Source organism: Podarcis cretensis (assembly GCF_951804945.1).
Source record: "Podarcis cretensis genome assembly, chromosome: 5".
In the NCBI taxonomy this organism is placed as follows: domain Eukaryota; kingdom Metazoa; phylum Chordata; class Lepidosauria; order Squamata; family Lacertidae; genus Podarcis; species Podarcis cretensis.
The window spans coordinates 32131211-32155086 of NC_137174.1; the positions used below are offsets into that span (position 1 = coordinate 32131211).

At 44.6% G+C, this 23876-nt stretch overlaps 1 protein-coding gene across 1 annotated transcript; it reads right to left on the bottom strand.

Moving 5' to 3' along the window:
• Positions 1-973: 973 nt before the first annotated feature.
• On the bottom strand, positions 974-22319 carry EIF4EBP2 (eukaryotic translation initiation factor 4E binding protein 2). Its single transcript, XM_079976516.1, has 3 exons — positions 21899-22319; positions 11348-11524; positions 974-9183 (listed from the first exon to the last, which is right to left on the bottom strand). The coding sequence occupies exons 1-3, from the start codon at positions 22047-22049 to the stop codon at positions 9152-9154; spliced, it is 360 nt and encodes a 119-aa protein (XP_079832642.1). The 5' UTR covers positions 22050-22319; the 3' UTR covers positions 974-9151.
• Positions 22320-23876: the final 1557 nt, after the last annotated feature.

The following is a 23876-nucleotide window of genomic DNA, read 5'->3' on the forward strand; positions in this document are numbered from 1 at the left end:
GTAGACTGTAAATATTGTAAATGGGACCTGGTGTATGGACTGTGGATACCAGAAGTTATTGCATTCTGAAGCTAATCGAGTGTGGACCTGACCACTAATTTGAGAGACCACTGGGAACTCCATGTAAGAGCAGGGTGTCTTGTTCAATAAATCAGCATTAAAATTTATCTATATTACTCTTGATAGGTAAAAATTATGCAGGAAATCATCCTCATGTTCCTGAAACAAGAAACGGGAATAAATGAGCAAACTTTTATGGCAATGATGATGGAGATGTCTTTGTTTTGATGAAGAGGGATGGACTTCCTCCTAAAACAAGATCTAAATGTTCTGATCCAGATTTAGGTTCACAAGAAAATATCCAAGAAAATACAAGCCATTGATTACTGGTATTCTTCTCCCATCTGTTGGGGGAAAAACAGGTTCTCAAAGTGAATGGCCTATTGCATTATTCAGTACTACCAGTTCTAACACAATAGTTAAAGGTAACGTCAGCCTATCTAGCAAGGACTTTGTGATGATCAACAAAATGATGGATGTTGAAGGTCTCTTGGTAATTATTATATGCTGTATAATTATTATATGCTATATAATAATTCACTACAAATCCAATTATTGTCCAATACAGTGGTACCTCAGGTTAAGTACTTAATTCGTTCTGGAGGTCTGTACTTAACCTGAAACTGTTCTTAACCAGAAGCACCACTTTAGCTAATGGGGTCTCCCGCTGCTACCGCGCCGCCGGAGCCCGATTTCTGTTCTCATCCTGAAGCAAAGTTCTTAACCTGAAGCACTATTTCTGGGTTAGCGGAGTTTGTAACCTGAAGCGTATGTAACCTGAGGTACCACTGTATTCTATATTTCTATCAAGTTTTATTTCTTCAAGGAGAAATGTGCTCAGCTCTGGCTTTTGCTATCCTCAACCCCACGTTTTCTTACTGATTCAATATGGAAAAAAACGCAACACTGCAGCTTGATATAATCAAGATCTTTATTGATCTCATGGTAACAGCAACCATTGGTGAGAGTGTTTTCCCTAAACACCTGTTTCAGTAAAAACCAGATTTGTACAGAAGTAGCCCAAGGATTGTTCAGACGACTTCTGTTTTCTTTTAAACCAGGATTACATTTAGACAAAGACAGAATATGGAGGGTGAGGAAGGACGTGTTCAGTAAATAGGAAGGAGACAGGTATAACCAATTAAAAAAAAAAAAGTGTCAAGAGACATTCAGTAATTTTATTGGCAGCAGCCTCCACACTTTCCCCGAGGAGGCCACAAAAACCCAGAAAACAAGCTGCCCCACAAATGTTAATAATTCTTCTCCTGTCTAAGGTGAAGAAAGGCACACTGGATTACCATCCTGCAGAGATGCAGATTGACATGAGAGAGGGAGATTGCAAGAGGAGGAAGGGAAGTCCTGTTGTGTTCTTGATGTAAACACAGACCAAGATGCTGATGAAATCTTCCACATCTTATTTGACTCACACACATACTTTTTATACCTGGTTCCTGCTGCATTTGCATTTTGGGATCAAGATAAATTATCCTTGGATATTGTAAAGCTGGTTTTGTGAAATATATGCTCTGCTAAACCAGATATTCCCTATGATCAGCCCTAAGTAAAATTTCTCCCTGCATTAAAAGCATCAACACAGTTCTTTATTTCTCTAAAAATTCATATATATATCTATATATATTTATATATATTTGTGTGTGTGTATAAGCATCCACCCACATACATATACATAATTTTTGCACTCACCCTTTCTCCACACAATAGATTTATAATTTTCCACAGTTACCCAATTTTGCTGATGACTATCAAAAGCCAATCTTTCAACCTCTCAAGCTTTCTGTGCAGCATAACGTTAGGATGAAGGAGACAAAAATAAAAGAAAAAGGCAAGCAGATCATTGCCACACAGAATGTACATAAGGAGCAGCTAATTTCTGTAAATCCATTTTATGAACTGTTGCAATCAAGTTCAGTTCACAGAATGTCACAGGGGCATAAACAAAGTTTACTTCTCAAAATGCCTATCAAGGTTTCCTATATGAACTCTTTTACCATTATGAACAATTACGGAAATGCAGAAGGGAATTATTCTCCCAGCCCAAATAGAGAAAGAAAAACTGAGTTAAAACTCATTGCTACATCAATCAGCCAAGTACATTTAGAGAGAAATAAAATTAGCACAAATGAAAAAAAAAAGGAGTGAAACATCTCTTCATCTTTGACGCCAAAATATCCCAACTAGAAAACTACTCCAGAATGTTTTAGCACAGTCCTGAGACCCAAAGTGAAATACTGAATATAATCAATCTATTGAAATTTCAAGGACAGTATCATCAATGGTTGAGAGGCACCAGAAATTGCAAAGAGAAGTATCAGGGCTACAATGGCAGCGGACAGCAGGAACCCAAGGCTGACATTAGAATGTCACTCCCCGGTGTGAAATTGGTGCTGGTTGCTTGAAGGGATCCAGAACAAGAAATAGCCTACTGATGTGAAATCTCAAACCTTCCATGGGTCTCTTAAGGAAGCTAGCATCCCTTCCAGTGCCTTAGTTGATTTACAATGGTAAATCCCACTGGCAACTTATATCCTATGTACACAACCAAATACCATAGAATGTGACACTTAAAGTAATAGTGACTGTGATTTTTAATTGGGGTCTGGAAACATTTTTCATTGGTGGAAATACTTGTACAACTTGATACAACGCTGTGCTAGTGATCTTTGGTGACAGTACGAAGAACTCCACCACTGATTTGGCCAACTTTTCCAAATGTGGTTTCTGTTCAAAGTCAATAAACGTGGTACTCCAGCATAACACAGAACAGATTCCAAGGCCACATTTAAGCATCCATTATGTTGCTGTTAGTTCAGTATGCTAAAGGTGTTACTAATACAACAGAAGTAAGTCACAGTAGAAGTTAAGTACTTGAGTATCTTCAATTCTAGTCTATGTCACAAAAACTGGTGATCTGTATGAGTTGGTGAGCTACCTATCAGGATACCTATCATGGGGGAAATTAAGCAAAAGTGTAACTATATATTCCTGATAAGACTCCTGATTCCAGACCATCACAATCATCCCCCTTTAAAATGAAATACTGACTCGGTTCCCAATCTTTCTACTCCACTCAAGACTCATCTGCACCAAACCCTTGGTTGAGAAAGCCAGCTGGTGGTTCCCAAATACAAAGGCGTAAGAACGAAAGGCTTACTAAAGCGACAGTTCTTGAGGGCTGTAAGGGTTCTTACAGGTATAGCAAGCCCAAATGTCCAATTTTAGCTAAGGGCCAACAAAAGTGCTCTTTGAAAACCTGGGATCTGACTTGTTATTGCAACAAGAAACTCACGATGCAAGATTTAACGTAGAAACAAAGACAATCAGGTGTTGGAGCTTGAATATTCTTGTTTTGTATAGGTAAGGAAGGGCATTGGAAACATAAGGCATAGTAGGGGCTCAGGCCTCCTGGCACATTTTCCTTTCAGCGGCAGTTGTCAGAAAGCTGGAAGTTTAGAAGCCAAGTTGAAGCAGAAAACTGCCTACTCCAACCACAGGTTTCAGTCAATGTATGCACTACATTTACCCCCCCCCCCTTTTTTTTTTTGCATGGCGTTTTGTACATGTTCTCGGTTATCTCAGAATGAAGGCACACCCAAAATGCATGTTATCTAGGTATTTCTGGCAACATGCCCCCAAATCATATACCACTGTGCCATGTCATTGGGTTTCTTTTTCAGTGGTGGTTCCCCCTGCCCCACATCAGATGTCTCTTCATAACGTCGCAGTGTCTGAAGCCACAATTTGCTTCCTTACTACACTAGGCGATAAGGGCAGCTATATTCCTTCTTCCAGGGTAGCCTCATAATTCCCAGTCTTCCAATACTGTATTAGCTAGTGGCCCTAATGTACTTTAATCAAAGGCATAGTAAAAAGTATCCTACAATTTCAGCACTAATGAGGTGGGGGGGGGGGTGTTTGCAAGTGGGGTAAGCAAGAGATACGGTTCATGCTACAACTCTCTTTGGCTTTTTGCACACAATGTCTGGGCTCAGACACAACTGTGATGTCCCTTTACTGCAAGATTGCCTGGCCATACAGTTTGGGAGGCAAAGCACATTTCTGGCCTCCAGAACAGCCACAGAATACAGACATTGGCCATCCGTGACTCATCACTTACTGGTGTGAATAAAGACAAGCTAATACAGACTGATCAATAAGGATGTCAAGTGATTAAATAAATCTTAGCTGATGATTATGTTTTAGTCAGGTAACTAATTAAAACTGCATGTATTTGCATATACAATAGCTTTTTTTAAAAAACCCATACCAAATAAAGGGTAACAATGCCTTAAAAGATATATTATCCATTTTCTCTCACAAATGGAGGGGCTGCTCTAAAATGGATGTTTTCACTGCAATTTGTAGAAGTACTTGTATTAAAGTTTATTTTTTTCAATCTACTGTTCCTTTTTTCTGCTGACCAAAATGTTTGATAGACTAAATATTGCAGCCCTGTTAATCTAAAGATTGATAGACTAAATATTGCAGCCCTGGTAATCTAAAATGACTGGTATAGATCAGAGTTGTCACAGCAGCACTTGGGAGTCTCAGCCAGCCAAAGATGCTTTTCAAAAGCAAGATAAAACGAAATCTAAACACCCACCATATAGCTTTGGTGGTGACATTGTGAGGAAGACACAATATAAGAAATTGCAGTTTTGAGTTTGTGGGGGTAAAAATACTAACTTGCTGTCGGGTTCTTTTTTGTTAACTTTTTACTCACTCAGCCATCAAGTAGAAATCTTTCAAGTAACATCATTACAGCATAAAAGCCAGCAGCAAACATAATTTTAAGTGACTGCTGAGGGTTAAACACCATTCCTCAGTGCAGTTGCAGAAAACTGCACTGTTGTTGTTTTTAAAAAAGTGCAACTTTCCATCTTAGTATCTTGGAATCAGGATTAATGGTAATGGGAAAGGGCATGTTCGGAGTGCCTGTGTGTTCTGTCGTCTTAAAATGGCAAGCCACTGAATATGTATTTGTGATTGTTCAGTCAACACAACTTATAACCTGATGGGGAATCGGTTTGATCTCTTGCATAAACCGGAGCACCACTTGGAAGCACAGGATGCAGCAAGAAGACTGTACAGAGAACTGCAATTGCACAGGCATTTAAAGGACTCTCCCCCCCCCCTCCTTCAAACTAGACAGCCAGAACTATAAAGGCTGCTGTGTAGGCTTAGTGTTCAGTTGGCTCGGCTCAGCACTGCTGTATGCTAGAGAAGTGATGGGCGCAGCTGGCAGCCCAGGGCCCTTTCATATAGCTCCCCCAATCCTTATGCTGTGTTATCTCAGCCCTTTTCTTCAGCATGGAGCAGTGTCACAGGCAAAGGGCTTTCTGCCATCTCCCCAGAAAGAGTTCTCTCCTTGGGCAGCTTGGCTACTCACTCCCCTGGGCAGGCCAAGCCACAGGCAAAAAGGGACTGGGCAACCGAAATGCACAAGGGGGTTAAACCTCTGGTATAGCATCTGCAGAGGAAAGGCACCAAGGAACCCTTAGCCCATTCAACTCTCAGAGCAACTGTTGCTGGCCCTTCAACCTTTGTTCCATCAAAATGATGCTCTCTTAAAAACTAAGTTGTGCGCCATAGGGAAATAATCCAGGAGATGCTAGCAACCTTTCTTCTTTCATGGCCACAACTGAACCACCTGGCTGGGTATTAAAATAAATGTAAGATTTATTGGTTTCTTTGTGGCACTCATGCCAGGGGTTGGTTTTTTGGGGGGCGTGCCTTACAAATATCTACCAATTTATCCTCACAACAACCCTGTGAGGTAAGAGTCTATTGTCCCCATCTTAACAAGTGGGGAATTGAGGCACAAAGAGACTTGCCTGGAGACATGCTGGAAACTTGTTGCAGAACAAGAAAGAGAAATATGATCACCTACACTGAACTAGTTAAATAGTCTTTCTTTCCTTATCTTTGTCCAAAAGATTATGGAGGCAACAGCAGCAGCAGCAACTAAACTGATTGTGACACATAGAAAGCCCTGATGCATTTCATGCTTTCTGTTATGAGGTGGAAGGAATGGTACTACCAAATGTCTTTCATAGTATGTAATAAACCCTTGGAGATTTGGGAGAGTGTGCAAGTTTGAAGCCATTCCTTTAGTCCAAGAGAGTTTCTGAAAAATACTATTAGAAAAGTGGCTGTCAGCAACACCTGAAGTACAGCCCTTCTCCTCCATCTCACCAATTAACAGCACATTCCTAACAATGTCAACCCTGAAGTTAAGTCCTACTGAATTCAACAGGGCTTACTCCCAGGTAAACGGGGTTACGACTGCAGCCTAAATTGGCTTAGGTCATAGACAAATCCGAGTTCCACTACTGTCAGCACTGAAGAGCAAACGCTCTCTGTTCTGCCTCATCAACAGAAAAGCCGACGGGGTTCCAGAAACAACTGCTGGCAATTATGCAAGAGGAAGGATGGAAATTCAACTGTGCCCTGACTCTGGGCTAGACGTATAGTGCACTTCAGAACTACCCTGACCAAAAACAAAGCAAAATCAGGAAGTTTTGCAACGCGGCTAAAGAGCATCCCCTCTGCTTATCACAGCTTAGTTCACTTTTGCACCACCACCACTTTTAAGGGGCAGTGTTGCCTTGCCCAGAAACACTGCAAGCAGAGCCTATTCCTGAGAGATCAACAGTTAGAAAGCAATTTTGCTCCTATATTCACATTTTAGTGCAGGCAAAAAGAAAAAGGAAAAAGTTACTAGACCCTCCCTTTTAAATCACAAGAAGAGAAAAGATCTTTGCCGATTTACAGAAGAGATGTTAGGGGCAGAATTGTATTCCAAGGGATGAGTTCATGTGTTGGAAGTTTTCTCTGTCACCAATGTCCCTATTTGTGTTCAGCTTAACACCCAGGACCGATTCAGAAGTTACAAGTATAGCGTGGCTGCCACTTTCCCTGAGGCTGGGGTACCGTGCTGCAACTACCAAGCTACAACCGAATGAAATCCTTTGGGGGAAATTGCCACATCACACTGTGACATCCACTGTGGACCGTACGATCCATTCATCCCTATTGCAAACACTACCAGAGCAGGATGAGATCCTGCCCCAGGAAAAAGAGGCCGCCACGGCATACTGATACCCAGTGCTTTTTTTCTTTAAAAAAATGTTTAGGGGTACTCTCATTTTCCTACTCGTATTGAAATACTGCCCCTCAATGAGGCCAAACTTAAGATTCACAAAATGTTTAGGGGTATGCGTTCCCCTGCGTCCCCCCCCCCCAGAAAAAAGCACTGCTGATACCATATGAACCGCTGCAACCATCAACCGCTTGGTACCTGGGAGAAGGCTGACATCTAAGCAAAGGAACCTTAGCAGCTTGAACACGCTTTTTGTGTGTTCCAAGCCCGACTTACTTCCAAGTAAACATGCACAGGAATGTGATGTAAATCAACCTACCAACTGTGCGTATTAATAAAAATTGTTTGCAGGGAGGGAAACTTAACATACCTGGCATATGATGCTCCCCATGTGTCATAAGCAGCATCATATTCAAAACATTCCTTCCTGTTATGTCTCTTCGGCTGCCTGCATGTAGGTTCTGCTAGGTACTCACACTAAAAATAGTCAGATTAAAAAAGGTTTGTTTTACTCGAGAAAATGGGTTTTAATGGATCGATCTAGCCAATTAAACGTGACAAAATATTGCAGCCTTAGGGAGATGCATTTTTACACAGTTCAAGTTATCAGCTAGCACCGCAACCAAGGCATGAACTCATCCACTCTCACAAGGTAGCCTGACTGCCTTATAACTCCCCATGAGTTCTCTCCCTTTCAAGCCCAGGCAAGCAGTTCACCCATAAGAATTGAATTAAGTGAGGCCATCAGCAACTAAAGGGTACCTTGCTCACCCAGCTGATTTAGTAATGTGTGAATTCAGGAAATGTGCAAGAAGATGGGTGAACAGGATCACAGCTGGGTGGTTTTGCTCCAATAGGCTTACTAACTTTTTGATTGCCTGCCACCCCAAGTCACACATCACAAAATCAGAATGGCGTATTCCAACAGCCCAGTAAGTAAATCTTAGGGTGTCCCAAGCTTATGCAAGAGCACTAGACTCTTGTGAAGCCTATTCTAGTCAAGCACAGCCAGGGTGTTTCAATGAATCCTTTTGGCACAATAGTAGACTTGGAAAGAATCCGGCAGATGTTAACAGCAGCAAAAATGGGAAGAGTAGACTTGAAGACAAACAGTCCAGAGGACCATCAAGTATGGTATTAAGTCAGAACGAAATGTGGTTCTCCTTTAACACTGATGGGTTCAAATTAGAAAGCTGGAGAAGGGGTTTTTTTTTGAATTGGGGAATTTCTAGCAGGCACTAGGAAATATGCATGATTTGAGTGGTGGCTCTTTCTAGGTTTCTCACCTGTTCTTCGGAACAGGGCGGGAACATCTAATTTGGAAAGGGATCACAGCAAAGCCCTTGTACAAGACAGAACCCCACCAAGTGCCGAGCTATACTAATTAGTAAGGAGAAGCGGAAGAATCTGAGTGAGTGCACTGCACACACAAATGAAAGATACACAGAAACAGGTTACCAAATGGGATTAAATTGACAGCAGTTAAGGGAGAGGAGAACAACGGCAGTGTTGTGTCCCTTCAAGCATATATCCACCCCTTCCGTGGCCCCTTTTTTGTGGTGTTGTTGTTGTTTGCAATAATTATCCAAATGCTGATGGAAGCCAAGTTCTCGCGTGTGCATGATTTGATAAGTTGTCTCTAAAGTGCGAGAAGCCAAGGGACACTCCTTAGCTCTATAAATTTATCATGGGTTTCCATTCAGTCACAAACCAGGGATATGAAAGGGTTAAAAACAAAAGTGGGGGGGGGAGCAAAGGAGGAGGGGTGAAGCATTGCATGGCTAATGGGAATCAAGGGGAGTGGGGTAAATAGTCCTCTTATCCTTTGGCACTTCAAAAGCTGAAGTGAAGATTCCAGTGGAAAACAGCTTCTTCTTCTTCCATCCTTCAGTTGTTGATCCTGTTGGCCAAATCAGATGTGCACAGGTGATCAGGAGTTGCTGTCTCCCCATGGTTGCCCCTCATGGAAGATCAGATGTCCATCTCAAACTGAGCATCATCACCTGGTTGAAGGACAAGAGGACGCAAGTCAGTATGGAGTGGGTTGAGGAAGCATCATTAAGATATATAGGAGACAGGGGTGTGTGCTCCTTCAGATTGTAGTTGTGGGGTGTGTGTGCACGCACGAGTGCATTAAAAAATAAAACAAAATTCCTTCTAAGTAGAAAAACAGCACAGCAGAAAGGATTGGTCTAGAATCATTTCCAGATAAGAGTATGCAGCTGCTGGTGTTTATATATGCATGTATAAAACTCATAATGTGGAGCAAAACTCCACATTTTGTCACTTTTATTTACACACACACACACACACACACACACAGAGAGAGAGAGAGAGAGAGAGAGAGAGGGAGAGAATGAGAATCAAAAAATACAAAAAAAACAAAAAACAAAAATCCATACAAGTCTGTATATACTTTTTGTATACTGAAGTGGTACAATTTATTCTACATCCTCAAGATTGTGCTACTTCATTATAATGCAGCAATGAGGAAAATGTGGCCCTGCAGACGTTTCTGGACCACAACTAACCACTGGCCATGCTGGCAGAGGCTGATGGGAGTTGTAGTCCATCAACATTTGGTAGGCCTAAAGTTGACCACCTCTTGCCTTAACTTTACAAGGCTTTTCTCCCAGGGATGGGGAATACTATTTGTTTTAGTTCATTCATTGCAAAAGAAAAAAACATATCACTTTACATTCTTTTACCCCCCTCCCCCTTTGCTTGAAATAACGTGTGTTTCTCTTTTGTGATTGGTGATCAAACCCTCCTTTTTTCCTTTTCTTTTTTACCTTGGCTCCAATTTCCATCCCATGAACCCTGCCACCATAGCCAATGATCATGGATGATGAAAGTTGTAGTCCAACAACTTCAGGAGCACTGCAGTTTGACAATCCCCTTTCCAGGCGCCAAGTGAAGACCTTTCTATTTCCCAAGACTAGTCAGCCAAGTTGCTTTTTATTCTTTGTTTCTGCTGTCCTATTTTTAGATTTCTGCTGTTTACCGATTTGTTTGATCTGATTTTGTGTTAATTATTGTTATCATCACGAAGCAGGGGGCATAACTTTAAGTATATACTGTACTTTTCCGTGTATAAGACAACTTTTTTTTCATGTAAAAATCATGCTTAAAATGGGGGTCGTCTTATACATGGGTAGTGCATAGGGTGGGCGTTTGATTGGTTGCTGCCATGGCTGTCAGCAACTATTGTGCGTGTTACTGGTTGCTACATCAATGGGTGCTATTGATTGACTGATGCTGCGGCAAGTGTGCAGATGATTGGTAGTTTCTGCCGGCGAGGGGACATGTGTGTGCCATCTCCCCCCATTTTCTGAAACTGAGTCCCCCAAAATAGGGGGCGTCTTATACACGGGAAAATACGGTATACAGTGCATACATATAGCATGCTCTATATTTATGTTTCTGGAGTGAACTTGATTACTATCTTCCTGATGATCACATGCCTGTACATCACAAAATCCACATATTTATTACCCTATTTAAATACAAATACCAATAACTCATGTTTGGGACCAGTCAAATCATATATTAAAATGAATGCCAGATGCCACTGGCCTCATTTTCCCCACTATAGGTTTGCTGTCCAACTAAATATATGCTTGCAGCCAATAGTCCCAATGGATGGCTTGAAAGCTAGCTCTCCTAATGGATATTTCATGCTCCAGTTAGTCTATGTGAGCAAGTTATGTTATCAAAACCACACGGGTGTGGGGAGGTAGAGATCGTGTCAGGAAGTGGTGATTGTGTGACCTGCAACCTCATACGTCTGGACTTGCCAAAATCCAAGACAATCTTCCAGTAATTCACCAGTGTTAAATAGCTATGACAGAACAGGAGGCAGTTTCCTGTTTGTCAATCAACTGGTGCTTTTACAGAGTTTTTAATAGCCTAAGGGCAATAATTCAGCATACAAGCAACCCACACACACAAGATCAGTGTAACAGTACACTGAGTCCGCGCTCCATACGCAGAGGCTCCTTAAAGACAAAGTAAAGCACTATATCCCACAACTTTGAAATAAAAAGATATAAGCTGCAGTGAGGAAAGAAATGACATGATTTTGAAGCAAAACTTTACGAAACCCTAATAGTCGATCATGGAAAAGTTATACAACAAAATGTGCCTTCCTTCCAGCCATGCTCTTACCAATTATAGGCTTCCCGTCATGATTGTTCAGATTGTTTACTTCCACTTTGGAATCCTCAGTCATTGTACCAGGGCTGGTAACTCCTGGGATATTTGGAAGGTGGCAAGGAGGAGTCTGAGCCATGGGAGAATTCCGGCGATCTAACAGAAACTTGCGGTCATAGATGATTCGGGTACCTGGGGGCGGAGGAAGAAGATAATTGGCCTATCAGAATCATTTTCCAATAGATGAGGTTACAAACAATACTCATATAATAACTCAAGTAAGGCCCAAGTCTTTATATACCATAGATTCCTTCATATTAGGCAACTGGGTGTATAAGACGACCCCCCAAACTGGCAGCTGCCAATTTGGGGGGGGGGGTCGACTTATACGCCCAGTCTTATACGCGACAGCTTCGCTGGGTAGTGGGCTCCGCGCCGGGAGGAAGCTGCCCGGTGACGCTGCCCAGCGATGCTAAGCCGGGTTGGCATCGCTGGGCAGCTTCCTCCTGGTGCGGAGCCTGCCGCCCACTGTCGCTGCCCAGCGAACCCACACCCGGCGTATAAGACGACCCCCGACTTTTTAGAGGATTTTCCAGGGTTAAAAAGTCGTCTTATATGCCGGAATCTATGGTAAGCTCATCAGTTTGCTAATTAATTTGCTGCAAATAATAAACTTATTTACAAGGGAATAAATCCCAATGAATAGGGCTGCCATACATCCAGAATTGACGTCGGGGTGAGGGGATTTCCGAAAGGTAGTGCTTTGTTCTAGATCTTAGGCATTTCAATCGAAAAATCATGTTTATTGCAAAACAACTCAGGGGTTCATCTAAAGAAAGCTCAACAACTTTCGGGCTAGCCTAGTTTTTACTTTTTGAAATATGGGAACCCTACCATTGAACGAACTAGGGCTTAAATCTGAGTGGACAGACTCAGAACTGTACTGCAAGTAGAATCAATAGACTGCCATTTTCATGCTGAGTGGGTATGGCTCTTTATTTTCTTTTTAAAGAAACAGCATTCACTGACTATGATGCATGGATGTCAATTTCCTAGGAGAGATGAAAACTAGTTTTCTCATCTATATATTCTAAAGATGACACATCTGACTACACGTGTAGCATGTAGATATAGATGGGGACTCCTCATGCTGCTTCCCTGCAGTCCTGTTAAAGGTGCATGTGGTTTTCACATCAGTTCAACAGGAAGGGATGCTGGGAGGCAATGTGCCTTGGAATACCAGGTGCCGAGGGCAACACAACAGGGGAAGAAACTTGCTTTAATGCCCTGCCTGTGGTTTCTTGATAGTTTCAGACATCGACCACTGAGAGAAACAGCACGCTGGACTCAATAGACTTTGGTCTCAAATCCAGGAGGGTTCATGCTCTACTCTGAGATGCCTGGCTAGCTTAGTTGGTTAGAGCATGGTGCTGATAGCACAAAGGTCGCAGGTTCGATCCCCAAATAGGACAGCTGAATATTACTGCATTGCAGGCAGTTGGACTAGATGATCCTCGGGGTCCCTTCCAACTCTACAATTCTATGAATACAAGGAGAAAACAGAGAAGTTTGTGTCTCTGACCAGGGTTTGAAATTAGCAGGGTGCCAGACACATTTTGCTCCATTTGTGAGCAATTCAAAAAGTCTAGCTGCTATTTTTTGCATCTGGTTGACACTCAAAGATAGATAATATACTAAGGAGTTTAACAATAAAGAGTAGAGTGTTTTGAAAACCGAAGTATGGTACCAATATTTTCATTGTAAACACCAAATTAAACATGCATTAACCATGTCTGCTAAAAATGTGATAATAACTATGTGTCATGTGAATTACGTATTAATTCATGCTTATCAAAAGAATAAATAGTGCTGCCGACATCCCCCCTCCCCCAAAGTGGCGACCAAACATTCTGTTTTGGCGCCCACAACCCAGGTCCCAGAAGCCATTTGGCTCCTAGCTTTTCTATCCCAGTTTCTAACACTGTCTCTGACAACATGTCACATAACAACAAAACTCTGGTGACTGTATATTTACAGGAAATGCTCGTGGCCAACCAAACAAGCTGTTCTTCTCTGTCACCACAGAGCTCCTTTCGGAAGGCAATATTATGAACTCTGCTTCATTTCACAGTAAGAGCAGAGCTGTAATCTGAACAGCAGTACTGTATAGTTTAAACAGCATTTATCTGGTTGTTTGGTTTGAATGAAACCCTAGAGGTACCAGTCTGGAATTAATTCCATCTCTGTATGCAAAAGGGAGAAAAGTGAGGCAAGGCTGAACACTTCAGAAACAGGAGGAGACTTTTAAAAACTTAACAGGGAGGCAGGGAAGCACATGGAACACACTTCTATTCCAACCCACCCACTCTCCATATCTGGTCACACTTCCTAAATCCCATCTTCATCATTTGGCTAAATTCCTGTGATCTGACCATCCTTCCCATTAGGGTTGCTTTGTTTTTGTGGAGCTATACACCTGAGCCTCCAGTTTCCTTTTGCAGTCAGTAAACAAAATGGCTTGAGTGGCTGCAGAAGTACTACAAACAACCAAACTGTGTCTTTTACTGTGGCTTGGGCCCAACACAGGTAAGCAACTGCTTCCTCCCTTACGATGAATCATGCTCCACTAAGATTAGGAGAGTGAAACCCTTATAACAGCACCGTTTGTGCACATTCCTAGGTTGCAGAGGTAATACAGAAACTGAACAACCCAGGCTTGTAAACAACCACTCGGCCAAATCAGCTGTGAAAGGTAAGCAATATTTCTAAAAGAACAGCAAAGGAAACTTTTGTAAACCAGACAAGAATTGTTCCTCGCACTGCGAACCTTTCCTTCAGGCCACAAATGCTACAAAACTGACTAAAGGTGGGTATTTAAAAGGTACACAGGATCAAGGCTTGAGGGATAGCAACTTTTGCAGACCTATTTACAAGATTAAAATAACACGCACAAAATCCTAACAGCTTTTTAAGAGGAGAAAACGTGTAAGTCATTTCAGTTTAAGAACCTAGAAAGAAGGCACTTGAGGTTTCCAGCAACCACCTGTTGCTGTCGACATTTAGCACATTCCCAGGAACCTATTCTCTCTGCTTGGTAGCCTTTTTTCTGCAGCTCTCCCATTTTTTTTACTCTGCAGTATTTATTCTAAAACCAGCTTACAATAAATCAGAACCCAAAACTCCCCATTTCTGCAAGAGGAAAAGCACAGCAAGTATAAAGAATTACAATAAAAATTATGCAATTTATACATTTTGTTCCAATTGCTGGACTTGAGCTCAGAGGTTTCTCTGCTGAAGAAGTAGTAAAGGTAAAGGGACCCCTGACCATTAGGTCCAGTCGTGGCCAACTCTGGGGTTGCGGCGCTCATCTCACTTTATTGGCTGAGGGAGCCGGCGTACAGCTTCCAGGTCATGTGGCCAGCATGACTAAGCCGCTTCTGACGAACCAGAGCAGTGCACGGAAACGCCATTTACCTTCCCACCGGAGCGGTACCTATTTATCTTCTTGCACTTTGACGTGCTTTCGAACTGCTAGGTTTGCAGGAGCAGGGACCAAGCAACGGGAGCTCACCCCGTTGCGGGGATTCGAACAGCCAACCTTCTGATTGGCAAGTCCTAGGCTCTGTGGTTTAACCCACAGCGCCACCCGCGTCTCGCTCTCCAGGCTTCAGGAAGCTATCAGCAAGCCTGGGGAGTCCGCGGGAGTTCCCGCAGGGCTCCCCACGCTGCGGATAGCAGCCTGCCGCTCGGCGCGCGAGATGCACTGAAGCAGAGCGCCCCACGCTTCGGGCAGACATCGGCCAGCCCCACAAGCTTGGGGGACAGCGGGGAGGCGCAGTGCCGCCATCCCGCTGTTCCCCGACCTGGTTTGGGGGGGGGGAAATAAAGGGAAAAAATTTCCTTTATTTCCCCCCAAAAAAATTAGGTGCGTCCTGTGGGACGGAGCGTCCTATGGGACGAAAAATACGGTATCAGCCTTCCAGTAACTTCCATGAAGATGTCTATTCTGTTGCCGAAAGGTATTCCCTTCCAAAGTTGCTAGCTGAGCCAGCTCAGTCTTGCAATCCAACACTTTGATCACATTTATCTTGGGAAAGGTACCACTGAGTTCAAGTAGTAGCTTAACATCTGCATAACAGTCATCATTATATGTGAAGGCACTGCAAGTGATGGAATTTAGACGCATAACTTGTCCAAAAAGTCTACTGGTAGGAGAAGGGCCGGCTGATAGGCAGCTCTGTGGGTTCTGTTATGTTCTCTGCTGACAGCAATACAACCAACAGATGCTGCGGTTGACACTGAGAAATGAGGGCGAGTTTCATCGTCATTTTTCTGGTCATTAACCTCATTAAAATACAGATACAAAAAGGAAAGTAAGCAAAGGCATTTGAAACTTTTTTTTTTTTTGAAACTAAGAGGTGCAAGCTGAGGGTTAGAAGCACGTACTAGAATAGCTGATCACTTGGAAATACTATTGAAAAAGAAGCTGTTAAATTCTACCCATAAATGAACTGAAGTTATACTCCATAAACTCCCCCCCCCCCAGTGTGGTGGTTTTATGAAACTCAAACTTGATATACACAGTATGTGTAAACTGTAGCTTTGAATAAGTAAAATAAAGTACAGGGGTAAAATATCCTACCCCACTATGGTCCAGGATAAGCAATAATACTGGGAGAGAGATGAACAACTCGTTTGCAATGCTGCATTGCAATGTAAGGGTTTTCCTAGCCAAATCTGCCAGCTCACTTATTCCACCATCCCAAACCGAGATCCCAAAAAAGCAGCATAATGCAATATTGCCGACGTTTTCATTGTTCATTTCAAATGTCTCACCCATGGGCGGGCTACTTGGCAACAAAAATACTTTGTATCCTGTACCAAAAGAAAAGCCCCTCTTCATGTTTGAACAACAGAACAAACACAAGACTACAAGCTCAGGGGAACTGAGGTCAACAAGAACCATTCTGATACTGTAGCCTACCTCTCACCCCAAACATGCACACAAAGTTTATTTTTATGTGCTAGCTTAATCAGTTTATCTCTGCGCCTGAACAGTCTCGGAACTCTGGGCCCTTGATCTTGACCGCCTCAAGCAACGCAGCAGTCTGAAACTAAGAAGTATTTGCACACGTATCTTGTGTTTTGCTGCTTTAATCCAGAGGGAATAATGAGCCTGAAGACTACTTTCTCCCTTGAACTTGAAAACAGGGTGGTGAGGCCTATTGTCACTGAGCAAGGATTGCCTGTAGTGATTATAAATTAAAGGTCTTCTTAGCAGCTACATATGGGGAATAGGGGAGAGAAGAAACTACAGTGGTACCTCGGGTTAGGTACTTAATTCGTTCCGGAGGTCCGTACTTAACCTGAAACTATTCTTAACCTGAAGCACCACTTTAGCTAATGGGGCCTCCTGCTGCTGCCGTGCTGCTGGAGCACGATTTCTGTTCTCATCCTGAAGCACAGTTCTTAACCTGAAGCACTATTTCTGGGTTAGCGGAGTCTGTAACCTGAAGCGTATGTAACCTGAACCGTATGTAACCCGAGGTACCACTGTACTGGCACAAGGAACAGTCATTGCCTCTCCAAAGCACAAAGCTAGAAATGCTATTGGAAAACCCTAATGGTTTATACTGATTTTTTATTACAATTGTGATTATCTAGTGGCAATATTCTTCAGTTCTTGGAAAATAAGCAGGCGACTTGCCTGAATTGTGGGGGGACAGACGGACGCATACACTGTGGGTTCGAAGTTTTCAGCCCACAAGGCTCCAAAGAGGCCTGCCGAGAGGTTGCTTTTCAAGGCAGGTTTCAGCAGAAGTGTTAATACTTGAACATTCATGTCTCTTTGCTCCTGGAACCCATCTAATCCTCACCCCCCCCCCCCCCGTTGTTGACCTGGGCAACGTTCCACTGTCCATGGCAGGTAGTAAGGCACACTCAGTGCTTTCAAACGAAACAAAACAAATTCAGAATGAGCATGGAATTTGTCTTCTAACAAAACAGAAGAAACTCTGTATAAGCTGGGGAACCAATCCAAATGTTGCTAAATTTCTGTGTTTTTTGCCCCTTCTCAGTTCCTCATGACTGCTGGCACTCCTAAGAAGCAAGCTGATACTTTGTCCTTCTAAGTTCCTTCTCCTTTACACATCTACAGCTACACTCAGGAGTAATATTCAGTTTCTGATGCTTGCTATTTTGCTCCAATTCCTGGAACAGTAGAAGTGGCCTAGCAAAACAAGGCCCCCGGGTTCCAAGAATGAAAATATGAATGTTTGGAGATCGTAGAATCATAGTATCATGCACCTAACATTGTTTTCAAAACCAAATTGCAGTCAGGCCAGCTTGATCTGCAGGCTCTGTCCTTTTTCATGATTATTTCAGTGTAGGAATGACCTAGGCAGATTCAGTAAGACGGGGGTAGGTCAACCAGTTTAGCATGGCTTACCTTAAAAAAAAAAAAGGAAGGAAAGAACCCCTTTGTCCAGTAAAGAATTTTAAAATGATAAAGCAAGATATTGTATTTGTATGGATTTCTTACGTCTTTATAGACAAGTGATCCCAAGTATGCACTTTTACTCAAGAATGCAAGTTATCTTGCTGGAACAGAGCAAGGAAAACCTAGCCCAATTTTTCTTACAGAAATCTTCCAAACCAACACTAGAATCTAGTGCAGCCTTACCCAACTCAGTACGCTCCAGATGTTTTGAACTACAACTCCCATCAACCCCAGCCAGCATGGCCAATGGCCAGGTATGATGGGAGTTGTGGTTCAGCAACATCTAGAGGGACAGAAGTTTCCCAAACCTGTTTTAGAGAACAGTAATGTTATATATGATCTCCCTTGATCTGCATGAGCTCTACGTGTGCACAAATAAAATCTTACCATTGTAACTGAATTAATCACTGGAGGACATTTTGTTCCAAGTGTAGAATATTAAAGGCTATTTTAGGGAAGTGTATGAACGTGTCACTGATTTTAATTAGTTAAATCCCCAATCACAGCAAATTTGGATCAAAACAGAATAAAATAATTGCAACCTGAAACTTTCTATGCCAGGTATGGGAAACCTCAGGTCAGGAGCACAGATGCAGCCCCCTATGCCTCTCTACTTAGCTTCTGGGGCTCTCCTCATAGCAACCCCCACTTGGTACCCTCATTTTTGCCTTGCAGGAATGTGCCCTTGAGTTCTGATAATGCTTCTTGCTTGCCTGGAGCAACGATTTGTGGGGGGAGGATGAGTGCATGTTGAAACTAGTACAGTGGTAAAATTTACTTTATTTGCTCCACCCACTTTCACCTCTGGCCTTGCCAACCAGAGGAATGTGGCTTCTAGAAGGCTGCTGTGAAGGGGGTTGAGATGAGGTTCCCACCACTGTTATATGCATAACACCCCTTCTTATTACCTTCATTCAGCAGGCAGCCTTCGCAGACACACAGAACAGCAAATTACCATGTGTCAAAGAAACAGATGAGTACTGCCCAAAATCACGAGTAATTTGGAATGATTAGATTAAAAGAGGAAAAGCAGAATACACAGGAAGCAATGAGTTCATGAGGGAAATTTACTATTGAAAAAAGGAAAGCTACAACTCCTTAAGAAGGCCTTCTGAAGGCTCACAGGTAGCCCCGTTCCAAAGAGGCACAATTTTAGCTGCATGCAAAGGTAAAATTAAGCACCTTTTTTAAACCTACAAGCCTGCCAGGACTCACCAAAGTGGGTAGCAGGAAAGGCTGCAATTCTGTCTTATAAAAGTTGGGTGCCTCCCCCTTTCTCTGCCAATTGGTGGCAAAAGCCCATGGGGTTCCAGGCACTCTCCCAGGGTCTGTGTTCCTTTGGAGAATTGAGACATAATGGACTGTTGTAGCTTTAAGAAAGATGGTTTATTCACCTTCATTCTGCATGGAGGGAGTACAGATCTCACTGCACAGTCATTTCAAGAGAGGCTTGTACACCAGAGAAGTGCAGTCCTGGAGTGCAAGACATCTCTCCCTGTCAGCTTTGCAGCCAGCCTGCCCAAAGATGGATTCCAATCTCTCTTCCTCCTTCTCCTTCCCAGAACCCCTTGCTACCAAGACTCCCTTTTCCTGACATCCCAAACACACAGTTACCCTGGCAACCTTCCAAAAGGTCTCTGTTCACATCTCAGGGCAAGGGGGAGAAGGACAGTTGTCTTGCATTGCTAATGGCCTTCAATAGTTTCTTAATGGCCCTAGATTGGCCAGGTAGTTTTGCATAGACTAGCCCAGGAATTCCTCTGCAGTTTCCGTTTCTCCCTTCACATCCCGAATCATCAAAATCCTACCATTTATCAATTTCTAGGGTTTAGGGGGCCCACAATCTATAATGCCTAAAAGGTAAAGGTAAAGGTACCCCTGCCCGTACGGGCCAGTCTTGACAGACTCTGGGGTTGTGCGCCCATCTCACTTAAGAGGCCAGGGGCCAGCGCTGTCCGGAGACACTTCCGGGTCACGTGGCCAGCGTGACATCGCTGCTCTGGCGAGCCAGAGCCGCACACGGAAACGCCGTTTACCTTTCCGCTGGTAAGCGGTCCCTATTTATCTACTTGCACCCGGAGGTGCTTTCGAACTGCTAGATTGGCAGGCGCTGGGACCGAGCAGCGGGAGCGCACCCCGCCGCAGGGATTCGAACCGCCGACCTTTCGATCGGCAAGCCCTAGGCGCTGAGGCTTTAACCCACAGCGCCACCTGCGTCCCTTAATGCCTATGTATAATGCCTATGTATATAATGCCTATGTATGCACAAATCAAAGTAGCATGTGTGCATGACATGAATAGCAGCCAAAGGCAGGCATGACGGATAAATTGGGAAGAGAACAATGGTTTGGATTTGGCACAGTGTCACCATTTAGTTTATGAAGAACATTTTGACACCTTAAACTTTAAGGCTTAAGGACTTGAAAGATTTATTGTGTCACCTGCTTTTGAGGTCCAGATCCAACTTTGTTAGCTGCAATGATTCTAATGCCATGAAAGCCACATGCCACCATAATTTGCAATTCAGCATTTCAAGCATATATAATGAAAAGAAAGGTGGACAAAGCTGCTAATGCCTGCCTTTTTAAGTGGCTGGAAACTAAACTAAGCTTCAGGCCAAGTCCTAATGTCTAGGCTACAGAGAAGCAGCAGGTTCCAAGCCCTAGACATTGTTTTCGTCTTGTCTTTCAGAAAGAAACAGCTCAGAATGCAGGACCTACTTCCACATTTTTCAGCAATGAGCTTTGGGCTGTGAACCAGTAAAAGTGCAATGCCTACCCAGCTAGGGGTGGGGGGAGGGGAGTGAGAGAAACCCTGCTCTGTTCTGTACATAATCTCAAACCAGCTCTCAACCAGTAAAATGTGGAATCTTGCTTGCCTTGCCTTCATACCTTCGTTCTGCCAGTACAGTATTCAATGCATGTAAAACGCCACAGAATACAGCATTTGTAAATTATTCAGGGTGGAGCAAAGGAGTTTATTTTACTATAGGGCCACGCAGGAGTGGCAGAGACCCTTTATGCCTCTTAAAACATACAAGATCGCAAGGGGCTCTGGCGCCCGAGCCTTTTAAATTTTAAAACAAAGTCATTCAGGAAAGCAGCAGCAGCAGCAGGCTGAATTCCCAGGGACAGGCCTGAACAGAGGAGGCTTGTGCAAAACGTGGCTGGCACAATCCGTATCCCCGGTAGCTCTGCAAAAGGGTTATCCTTTCTTTTGGTCGGGATCCCTCGATCTCCCCCTGTCTTGGGAGGCTGTCCGACCCCTCGGCGGAGCCGGCGCTCCGTCTCCCTGCAGGGGCTGCAGCTGTCGGAGAAATCCCCCGCCCGCCTCGGCGCTCCTCCCCTGCTATTGTGCAACCGTCACGGGCTTTTTCCTCGAGGCTCCTGGGCCTTGTTTACAAATAACTCGCCGCCAGCAGCCCCGCGCACCGGGAGCGCGGCCTAGCTAGACCCGGGTCGGCCCCGGAAAGCGGCAAGGCAAACTAACGACGGGAAGCCGGGCGGGGAGACAGGGAGAGAGAGAAGAGCCTCCCCGTTAGCTCTGGGGGCAAACTCCCCCTTCCCCACCATGCTTTGTACACCAAAGCAGCTTCCCCTTTCGAGCAACGAGGGGGAAAGAGAACCACCTCGCCGCCATGCGTCGGGGCGCGCGCCAACACGCGTCTTTCTTGCGGGCGCCCTGCAGACCCGGGCAGAGCAAGGCCCACCGAAGGGGGCTTCCAGCATATGGCCTGGAGACTCAGCGACTTAGCTTCCCAACTTCCTCCTCAATCTTATTAAGGGTGCGGGGGGGGGGGAGAGAGAAAATTACACGCCCACCCCGCCGCTACATTTATGATTGACGGCCTCGCCTCTGGAGGCCTCGACCCCCTTTTTAAAGCCTGGCTGGCCATGCTCGCTGGCGCCCCTGCGGCGTCTCCTTTTCTTCCTCCCTCCACCCCGACCTATAGGGCGCCCGCGCCCCCTTTTGCAATGCCCGCGAGCAAATGCACAACGGACAGCTCTCGGCAAGGCCCGTGTGCATCAAGGTGATGAGGCTGATTATTATTCCTGCTCTGATGTTACCTCCGGGCGTGGTGGAGAACAGCGTCCCCCCGGGCGTGGTGCAATAGTCATGAGGTAGCTGCGAGGAGTCGTTGATGAGCACCGTCCGGGTGGGAATGGCGCGGCTCTGGCTGTGCTGGTGGCCGCCGCCGCCGCCGCCGGAGGAGGACATCTCCCTTGCTTCTATTGTCCCGGGCTGCGGGGAGGAAGAGACGCGAAGGGGCTGCAAAGGGAAGCGGAGGAGGAGGAAGGGGGCGGCGGTGGAGCAAATGCACACACACACACGGAAGGAAAGCGGGAGGAGGAGGTGGTGGGGGCGGCGGCGCTGCTGCCCTTCCTCCGCGGACGAGGCTCGCTCCGGCTGCGGGGCGCTTCTTGTCCTCCGTCCACCGCCTCCACCGCCACCTTCTCCCTCGGCCTCCGCCAGCAGCAGGAAACGAGGGGGCCGCCAGGGGAGGCGGGGACACGCGGCGGCGGAGGAGTGGCCGGGTGGGAGGGCCGCGCTGGCTGCTGCTGCTTCAGGGGACGGAGCGGTTGCTTGGGCGTGCAAAAAAGCCTTAGCGGGCTTTCCTCCCGTGTAAACACAACGCCTGGCGTCGGAGCGAGAGGGCCGGGCTCCACTCGGGCTGTTTTCTTCGCCTCCCAACCCGCGCCGGGGGCAGGAAGGCGAAGCTGGCCTCGGGCTCTGGAGCCACGGGCAAGCCCTGCTGGAACGAGGGTCTGCGATTGCTTCTGTTATATTTTCCCCTTTTTTGTTTTGTGATGGCTCTGTACTCCAACCTGTTGTTGATCGTATCTTTTCTCTCCGTGAATGTGTCAAATGCTTCTGTAACTGAAAATCAATAAACCAAAAAAGAAAACCGAAGATCTCGTTTACATTTTTTGATACTGCGCACAACTGCTGGATGTATTCAGGCATAGGAGCTAAGTCCTAGGGGCTGAGGGCCCTTCAGAGCCCCCCCCCCCCAATATTTGAGGGGGTCGAGTCGCCCCCCAAAAGTTGCTGGGCATTGCCATTCAAATGGTGGGCATATGCCACATCTTCTGCGTGATTATGTAGGGTGGGGCTTACCTAGCCCCCCCCCCCAATTTTACTCAAGTTGGCACCTCTGAATGCTGGCATCCTTTGGTGGCTCAGTTTTGCACATATTGTAAACAACAGCCAGCTCCTGTGTGTCTGTCATATTTGTGTTTACTTGAGAACAGCAATTTAGGATTGTAGTCAGCCAAGTTTTTTCTCAGAACAGACCCACTGAGATTAATTTCTTTAGCAAGGTTCATTAATTTCAGTTAGTCTGCTCTTGAGTCAAACATGGTTAACCACCACCATTCTGTGGGGCAGGGATAACAACCATGTGCGTGGGTCTTGGGCAGAAAGTCCCATTGAGCAAAGTGGGGATTTACTCAAAAGTAAGAAGTAGTCTTGGGCTCTATTGGATAACATCAGATTTTGAAAAGATCCTTAATAGAGCATGAATGCAGGCTGGTTTATTTATTTTTCTCTATTACGTAATTCTTCATCACCACAGGTAAAAAAGAATGAATGTTTCTTTTGGCACACATGGCAACATACTTAATCACAAGGCGGAAAGTCAAATGTACCGGATAAACTTTATGCTCTTGACCTTGAACAAGGCAGTTCTAGAAAAGAAATCATATTTTGCTGGAGAGTAATAGAAACAAACCTGTATATCCTGTGTCACACCTGGACTCATTGGTGAGTTTAAGTGTACAGTGGTACCTCTGGTTAAGAACTAATTCGTTCTGGAGGTCCGTTCTTAACCTGAAACTGTTCTTAACCTGAGGTACCACTCTAGCTAATGGGACCTCACGCTGCTGCCACACGATTTCTGTTCTCATCCTGAAGCAAAGTTCTTAACCCGAGGTACTATTTCTGGGTTTGTGGAGTCTGTAACCTGAAGTGTCTGTAACCTGAAGCGTCTGTAAACCGAGGTTCTACTGTACCTATGCATAGGATTAGCCTCTAACTGAGCACAGA